General features: G+C 64.2%; 1 protein-coding gene across 1 annotated transcript; it reads right to left on the minus strand.

The window, feature by feature from the left end:
* Positions 1-551: 551 nt before the first annotated feature.
* On the minus strand, positions 552-8,360 carry AMOTL2 (angiomotin like 2). The gene is made up of 10 exons (XM_050902802.1): positions 8,326-8,360; positions 7,000-7,841; positions 5,267-5,501; positions 4,572-4,716; positions 4,327-4,419; positions 3,348-3,643; positions 2,919-3,211; positions 2,582-2,793; positions 2,268-2,423; positions 552-1,949 (listed from the first exon to the last, which is right to left on the minus strand). Exons 2-10 carry the CDS (start codon positions 7,752-7,754, stop codon positions 1,891-1,893), a joined length of 2,244 nt encoding a protein of 747 aa, XP_050758759.1. The 5' UTR covers positions 7,755-7,841; positions 8,326-8,360; the 3' UTR covers positions 552-1,890.

The following is an 8,360-nucleotide window of genomic DNA, read 5'->3' on the forward strand; positions in this document are numbered from 1 at the left end:
GCACGGCGTGGCCACGGAAGTCCTAAGGCAGCCCTAGCTCCAACACCAGGAGAACTTCGGGTCTTCCAGAAGACCAAGGAGCCAAGCGGGGTGGGAAGGGCTCAGAGGTGGCTGACAAAGCCAGGGGAGAGCTTGGGGACCAGGTCCAGCCGTGCTGGAAGACGTGGCCGTCAAGGAGTCCCCGGGACGGGGGCTTAGGAGGGCAGGAACAGGTCTTGCGAGGAAGAGGAGGAGGATCCCATCAGGATGGAGTTACCGGAGCACTACACACAGGAAGGAAACTACATCAACATTTCTAGGCAACTCCATGCTTTTCCCCCATCGAGGTGGGGGAAATGGGACCCCAGTGGGATTTCGGGGAGCGCAGAGATGCTCTTGAGCGGTTTTTTTTTCCCCCTCTCCCAAGCAGCTGCACCCCAAATCGCTGCCCCGGGGAGCTGGGAAGGGCAGCGTTTCAGGCAGGGGGTCACCACCCCGAGACCCCTTCCCACGGCGCTGCCTCTGTCTCGCCCCATCGCATGGGAAAAAAAGAGTACCCGTGGGTCAATATTTGGGTTTTTTTTATTAAAATATTGTTATACCAAGTGGAATGCTACAGCAATCTCGGTATAGGGCGGCATAACGAAACAGCCAGGTTTACGTTTAAATACTTAAGATAACTTAAAACGCACAAACAAGAACTCATCGTCTTTGGCAGGAAAAAAAAAAAGTTCACAGCACGAAAAAAAAATACTTAAAAAGAAATACCAATATTAATATAAAATATATTAAGTTGTGGGTTTTTTTTTTTTCCTCTTTCATAATTTTTTGTCGGTTTGTTTTCCACTTTGTAAACAATGCACGAGAACCGAACGCATTTTTTACGTGTCTGGGAGAGAAAAATAAAAAATGCAGTTGTCCAGCAAATGCACACATGTTTAAAGAAGAAAGAAAGAAAGAAAGAAAGAAAAAAAAAAAATATATATACATGAAAAGCAAGGACGGGAAGCGTCCGAGCTCAGAGGACCGAGACGTCGGGGCTGGCTACGGGCAGAAGCCAGCTGCCAGTAGCCGGGGGACGCGGCGGTGGGATGAAGCCACGAGAGGGGCGGCGCGTCCCACCGCCTCCATCAGCCGCCCTCTGTTGGCTCCGAGCGTTTCACCTCCGGCTTCAAGGGCATTTCTCCTCCACCTTTCATTCCCTCGATTATCATTTTCTCTTTTGCTTCGCCGCCACCCCATCCCCAACCCCTCGCCCGCCCGTGATAGAAACCCAGAGGGCAGGATGCGGGTGATGGATGGAGATGATGGAGGTTTGGGGCTCCTGGCGCTCAGCTCGGCCACGTGGATCCGGGCGGTCGGTGGGACCCACGGAGGATCCCTCCCGGCTCTGCCCTCGCGCAGAGACATCGGCTTGCGGGCACAATTTGGGCGAACAGAGCGGGATTTTCCAGTGGGAAGCCAAACACCTGGGTGGGTGCGGATGGGCAAGACCCAGAGGTGGGATGGGGATGGAGCCGGGATGGGGATGGAGCCGATGAGGGAGGGGATGGGAAGAAGCCCCCCGCCTCGGGAAGGAGAAGAGGCTGAAACGATAAATACGTTTGCTCCCGTCGTACAAAACCCGGGTGTATTTACAGGGGGGTCGCGAGGTCCTGCCGCCACTGCGGGGTCCCCGGGCTCCAGCGCGCCCCGCGCAGCCGGGGACCCGTGCGGGTGCTGAGCGGGGACGGTGGCCCTCCCACGCACGGGGAGCCACCCGCTGAGACTGGCCACAGGGACGCCGCTGAGCTCCCGGCTCGATCCTCCTTCCTGCAGGCTCCTCCGTCCCGGGCAGGTGCAGGCAGGGCGGCTCTGCCTGTGCGGCAGGCAGGGAGGGTGGAGGGGCCGGCGTGCAGCCCCTGGCTGGCCTTAAATCAGGATCTCCACCATGTCGGTCAGGTCCGGGGCTCTGGCAGCGGCTGAGCTCTCTGCAGAGAAAGAAGGTGAGAGCTGGAGGAGAGGTGAAGAGCATCGACATGGTGCCCACCCCACCAAAGGGCCGGCAGCGAGCGTACCGCTGCTCCAGCCTTCCCCTCAAGGTGTTCAAGAAAAAAAAAAAAAGCTCTGCACCTTAAAAATAAAAAAGCGACGAGTGATTGCAGGGATTCAAACCCACCAGACTCAACCGGGGCCTTTAAAATGCCTTAAAAAATCACCGATGCTTGTGCAAAACCCGTCTCCTGGATGCTAAGCCCACGCGCCGGAGCATCCCCGGCTCTCCCTCGTGCCATCCCCGGGGGACTCACCCAGCAAACCGGGCGGGCGCTCGGTGCCCTCGCCCTGGCCGCTGCTCTCGGCCGCCCCGTCCGTCTGCGTGCTGCCGTCCTTGCTGCCGTGCTTGGAGTGGGAGGGCAGGGGGAGGGCGGCGGGCGCTGCTGCCGCCGCCTCGGCGGTGGCTTTGCCTGCTGGAGGAGACACCGTTAGGGATTGCCGGCTCCTCCGGTCCGTCCCTACGGCTCACCGGAGAAATCCCCCCTCCCCAAGCTCTCTACTTCCAAAACCGCAGGGGAAATTGCAGGCATTGAGTGAAGGCAGGGAGCAGGCAGGCACCTCTATTTACCTGTGCTGCCCCGGGAGCTGCCCTCGGCCAGCCGGTCGCTCTGGCCAGCTCCTGGCCAGCTCGGAGCGGCGGAGGCGGCGAAGACGGAGGGCACGGACTTGGCCGGCCGCAGGGAGCCCTGGAGGGCTTTGCTGGGGTCCCTCCGCGAGCGCTGCTGCAGGACCTTGATGACGGCGTCCTTCTCCAGGATTTGGGCGTGAAGGGCTTTTAACCTGGAGAGGAGAAGAGGCAGAAGCTGGGAGAGGAGCCGGAGGTAGGGGAGGAGGACGCGGGCGCCGCCCGGCCAGACCACGGCGCAAGCTTGTTGGGGAAAATGCCTCCGGCGAGGTGGGCCTACCTGTTCTCCATCTCCTGGTGCTTGTGGGTGGCCAGGAGGAGGTCCTCGTTGAAGCTGCTGTTGGGGGAGTGCCGCGGGGAATGGCTGATGAGGGTGGTGTCCCGCTGGGCGGCCGCGGTGGCCGCGGCGTCCATGGCGAACTGCCGCATGGTGCATTCCTCCAGGTACTTCTGCTCCCACTTGGTCATGTCAGCCTCCAGGGCCAGGATCTTCTCCTCCTTCTCCCTCAGCTGCTCGGAGAGCGTGTGGGCGCTCAGCTCCGGCGTCCCCCCGCCCGCGGCGCCCGCCTGCCTCTGCAGCAGCGACAAAAAAAAAAAAAACCAAAACCAAACAAAAAAACCCAAAAGAGAGGATGAGGAGGTGCTGGGAGGATGCAGCACCCACCGTGGCTCGCCGGCACCCACCGCCCCGCGTCTCACCGGCACCCACCTGCTGAGCCCGCAGCATCTTCAGCTCCTGCTCCAGGCGGGTGCGGAGCCGTAGCTCGAGCTGCTCCCGTTTCTCGCAGGCGGCCTGGAGCTGGCCCAGGGCTGCCTGCAGCCGCTCCACCTTCTCCACGTAGGCCCGCTTCTTCCGCAGCTCGGCCTCCGCCTTGGCCGCCCGCGCCTGGGCGCTGCCCAGCGCCTGCTCCAGCAGCTCTGCCCGCCGCCGCTGGTCCTCGTTGGCGCTGCGCAGCAGGGACACCTCCCGCTCCAGCTTCTCCTTCTCCTGCTGGTGCTCGTAGCCTGCAAGAGAACCCCCAAGTCTCAGCCGAGGAGGTTTCGCCGCCCTAAGGCTTGGTCCACGAAGCCCCACGGGGGGTTCTTTGCTCCCCAAAACCTGGCCGGTGCCCTCCCTCTCCCAGCACACAAGGTATACGGGGGCCAGGGGGATCCCAGCCGCTCGGGCAGACGGCCAAAAGCCTCCATTTGCCACGTTCCAGCCCAAATTTTACCCTCGTGAAGGGTAAAAGCTGCCCAGCGTGAATCCAGCCACCTTAGGGAAGGGGATGCGATTCCTCCCGCATAACACCAACACCGTGTCTCTCTGCTAAAATAATGGATTTAGGTATATTTCTCCCCTCCCCGCAAAAAAAAGCCCAGGCCTGCGCAGCTGCGAGGCGTAGGAGGGAGGAGGGAGAGAAGGGCCAGGCTGGCGCGGGGCGGGAGTGCGGGCTCGGTGCTGGAAGAGCCGGCGCCGGCGGCAGGAATGTGGAGAATGCGGGTCACGCCGCCGGCCGGCCGGGATTAATGGCTCGAGTCCAGCGCCAAGAGCGGCTCCATCCTCCCCGGGGAAGGGCGAGAGCTGCCACCCGCCACCCGCCTCCTCCTCCTCCTCCTCCAGCCGAAAGGCAGCGCGCCGAGCCCCGCCGTCCCGCTTGCGGATGCCACGGGGAGCCGGGCGAGGACGGGCATCCCTCGGGACTTACTCTGCGCCAGGAGTTTGGCCACGCTGCCCTGGTTGCTCTCCTGGCTTTCCTGGGTCTTGCTGGCCAGCTGCTTGTTCGCCGATTCCAACCGCTCTGGTCCAAAGGCAATTAAACCCAATTAAGATCTAAATACAAGATTTCAGCCGGAGGAAGTGGGAGAAGCCTGGCTTCCCGTGGAAACACCCGGGCGACAAGCCGGGGGACAGAGAGCGCCCGCGGGGATGGGGACACGGAGGGTCCCTCACCTTTCAGGTCCCGGTTGAAGTCCTGGAGCCGTCGCATCTCGCCGTCTCTCTTGTTCCTCATGGCTTTCTCCAAGGCTTCCCGCTTGGAAGACGCCTTGACGAGGTTTTCGTAATCCTCCGAGATGCGCTGGATCTCGCTCTCCAGCTGGGGCGGAGGAAGGGACAGGCCGGGGTTAGATATTCGTGGAATGAGGAAAGGAAAGGGAGATGCTAGCCAAAGCTCACCCGGGTCGCTCAGCCCAACCCGAGCTGTCAGAGGAGCTCAGCGCACCCCTGGGACCCCCTGGGCTGACCCCCAGCGCACGTTTTGGGGAGGAAAAACGAATTTTTTGCTGCCTTTCTTCTTGCAGAAGAGTCCCTCCGCAGGTTTTGGCTCTGCCATAGCCCGGCCGGCGGGGAACAGCCGCCCCTTGTACGCGGCCGCACAAAGGGCTTTCTGTGGCTGCCGGGGATGGAGGGGACAGGCGGAGGGAGGGGGTCACCGGAGAATGGGCTCCTTCTCCCCGGTCCCGGCTGCCGCGCCGCCGAAACGCAGCTGCTTGGAGGGGAACAAGCCGCCGGAGGGAGGGGGGAGAAGGGATTAAAACGTTAAAGGGGGTGAATTTTCACAGCAGCTGGTTGAGCATCCCCCCACCGGGCCGGGGAGGGGGAATATACGATGCCGTGGCCGCGGGGCTGCCGCGCCGTTCGCTCACCTTCTGGATGCGGCTCGCTTTCTCGGCGCAGCTCTCCAGCTCCCGCCGCAGCTTCTCGCTTTCCCGTTGGAGCCTCTCGTTCTCCCGCAGGACTGCGTCCGCCCGGGCCAGGCGACTGCCGGCCGAAACCGCCTGGGCGCTCACCAGTGCCTCCACGCCGGCGGGACCCAGCGTGCCCGGGCACAGGGTGCCCGGCGGTGGCAGGAAAGCGGCGGGGACGTGGGTGGGCAGCACCCTGAAGGGAGGGAGGAGAGGGATGCTGAAGGGGCTTGGCAGAGCGGGAGAGCTGACCGCATCTCCAACGCCTCGCCGACGGCTCCAAACCCACGGGCCAAGCGGGTGCCGGTGCCTTTGGGTGGCCCCAAAGGAGGAGGGAGGCTCCGGGAAGGGTCTATCCTACTTTTCAGAGCTGGGAAGTATTTGCTTTCTAAAAGGTGCTTGCCCAAACACCCTTGAACACGAAATAAACCCCGTCTCGCAGGGATGCCTTGACCTGACAACTCCAGGACCATGGCCGGTGGGTCAGGATGGGCTCCCAGCCCCCAGGCCCACCCTATTGCTGGGGCTGCTGCAGATGGACGACGGCTCGGCAACGGATGCACCTTGGAAGCCGGCGGCGCTGCCCCTTTTCCTTGTTTTTTGGGCAAAGCGAGGGCTCCTGGCACGGCCCCTCACCACCAAACTATTAATACATCCTCGCTATATTCGGAGGAGCAGGGCCAGCCCGGCCGCCCCTCGCGCGACCGCCCCGAGTTCCTCGACAACCCGCGGGCCGCCTCGAATACCCCGAGCGGGGCGGCCGTGCACGGCCCGGCTCCGCTCCGCCGCGGGCTGCCCGCCAAGGGCCTGCATTCCTGCGGGATGATACAGGAGCGAGGAAGAATAAATACATCTTCCTCATGGCTCCCCTTCCCCTCTTTGTTCCCTGGAAGGAGAAGGTTTTCCTGCCAGAGATGCTATCGCTCTCCACCTGGATAGGTCAGCAGGGCTGGGAGCAGCGTGCGTCCTCCCATCGAGCCTCCAATTCCCTCCTTCCCGTCATTTTCCACGCTGGAAGAAGTTGCTTCCAGCCCTCCCCAAATGCCAGGCAATGCCTGAACCTGCAGGCCCCTCAGACCTCTCCGTGGCCCTCTCGCAGACAACCTGGGGCTTTGCCGGAGGCGTCGAGCTGCCGAAGGGAAGGGGAGAGCTGCCCGGCGCTGCCCATCGCCTCCACGAACCACCTGGCACCAGCCCAGGCTCGGCGCGGCAGCAATTCCACGGCACCGGCAGCAAACCGGTGCCACATGGACATCCCCGGCTCAGGACCACGGGGTGGGTTTCCATGGAGCGAGGAGCACGTTTGCCTTCCAACCCTGCCCCACGCTTGTTCCACATTTAGCCGTTTCCTGAGCTGGTTCCAGCTCCTAAATTAACCCCAAATTCCTCCCAGCACATCGGGAGGGGGCAAGGGCTGCAGAGGCAGCGGGATTTTCATCACCAGTTGGAAAAACCCAACTGCGCTGGGGGAAACTGGGGAGAGAAGAGGACCGGAGGGGTCCCCGCAGACCCCCACGGGCTGAGCCGGATCCGGCCCCGCGAAGGACGAGAGGTTCGGCGACGGCTGCTCCGGGCCCCCCGTGCTCTCGGCATCCCGCATCTTCCGAGCGTCCATCCCGGCCGCTCCTGGGACACCGCGGCTGGGAGGCACCCGGTGGGCTCCCCAAAAGTGAGGCCCAGGGGCCGCAGGTTACCTGATTTCGGGATGCTGAAATCCAGGACCTTCCCGGGAGCCGGGTCGGGGTTCGGCCAGGTAAGTGTCCTGGGAAGGGATGATGTAGGGATACTCCGGAGGGGGTCCCCGCGGCTCCGGCCCCTCGGGATGCTGCCCTCGGAGGGCAGCGAGCTGGTGGTGGCGGGAGAGCTGGGGGTAGCTGTGGGAGGCGCTGATGGGGCTCTGCGCTTTGGCCCCATTCCTCTCCAGCGACATCCGCATCAGCCGCTCGCTCAGCGACCGCACGTGGCCGTGCTTCAGGTCCTTCAGCCCCTCGTCGGGGCGTCGGGCGCCGCTCTCGGCCCCGCGTGGACCGTTTTCACCCCGAATCCCCGGGCTGGCCCCTCCGGGCTGCTGCCCGCCCCGCTGCGAGGCGTAGTACTGGGAATGAGCCTTGGCCTCCTCGTAGGTCGGGAGCTCCTCGCCCTTGTGCTGGGGCTGGCAGAGCCGATAGACGCTGTTCTCCAAGTAGACGTGGTCGGAGTGATGCTCCTGGCCCTGGGGCTCCTGCCGCGTGGATTGCTGCACCATTTGGCTCTCCTCTGGGCTGAGGCTCTCCAGGGAGGAGCGGGGACTGCCGGCACCGCCGGCACCGCCGGCACCGCTGCCGCCGCCGCGCAGGGCCTGCTGCTGGATGGCCAGCAGCGTGCGGTTCTCCGTGAGGTTCCCATAGCGCAGCTGCTCCTGGATCAGGCGGTGCAGGACCGTCCCGTTCGAGTCCTCCGCCGTCCTCATCTCCGCCCGCGCCGTTGGCAAAGCCACGTTTCCACCCGAGAAGGGTGTCCCCGGGGACCTTAGCAGCAACCGGCCACGCTGAGGCACCTGCGCAGGGAAAAGAGGGGATAATTGGGAACCGGCCGGGCAGGACGCAGCGCAGACCCTGATCGAGAAGGGTTTGTTTTCCAGGAATCCCACTTGGCATGCTGGCAGGCTGGCTGGGACGTGCCGGCCGGGCGGGAGCCCGTGGCGGCGGTGGGAGCGCGGAGGCAGCCGCCTCCCCGCTGGGGTGGCTGAGCACTGGCGCTCTCATCACACCCACGGCCGGGGCTAGCTCGGGGGGCTGCGGCTAGCTCTGGGGGGCTGGCTCCCCACGGACCTGCGACTCCCCTCAAGGACAGGCGCTGTCCCGTGGCCCGGCGATGGGGGACGAGGTGGCCCCGGGGGACCGGGCACGGAGCCACGGGGAGGCGGGCAGGACCCCCCCCCCCCCCGCCGCCCCTCCCGCAGCCAGGACGAGCCGAGCCGAGCCCGCACGGAGGTCCCGGTCCCGGCGGGGTGCCGGTCCCGGTGGGATGGCGGCACTTACCGGGGCATGGCGGAGCGGGGAGGCGGCGGTGCTGC

Source organism: Gymnogyps californianus, chromosome 10 (genome assembly GCF_018139145.2).
Source record: "Gymnogyps californianus isolate 813 chromosome 10, ASM1813914v2, whole genome shotgun sequence".
In the NCBI taxonomy this organism is placed as follows: domain Eukaryota; kingdom Metazoa; phylum Chordata; class Aves; order Accipitriformes; family Cathartidae; genus Gymnogyps; species Gymnogyps californianus.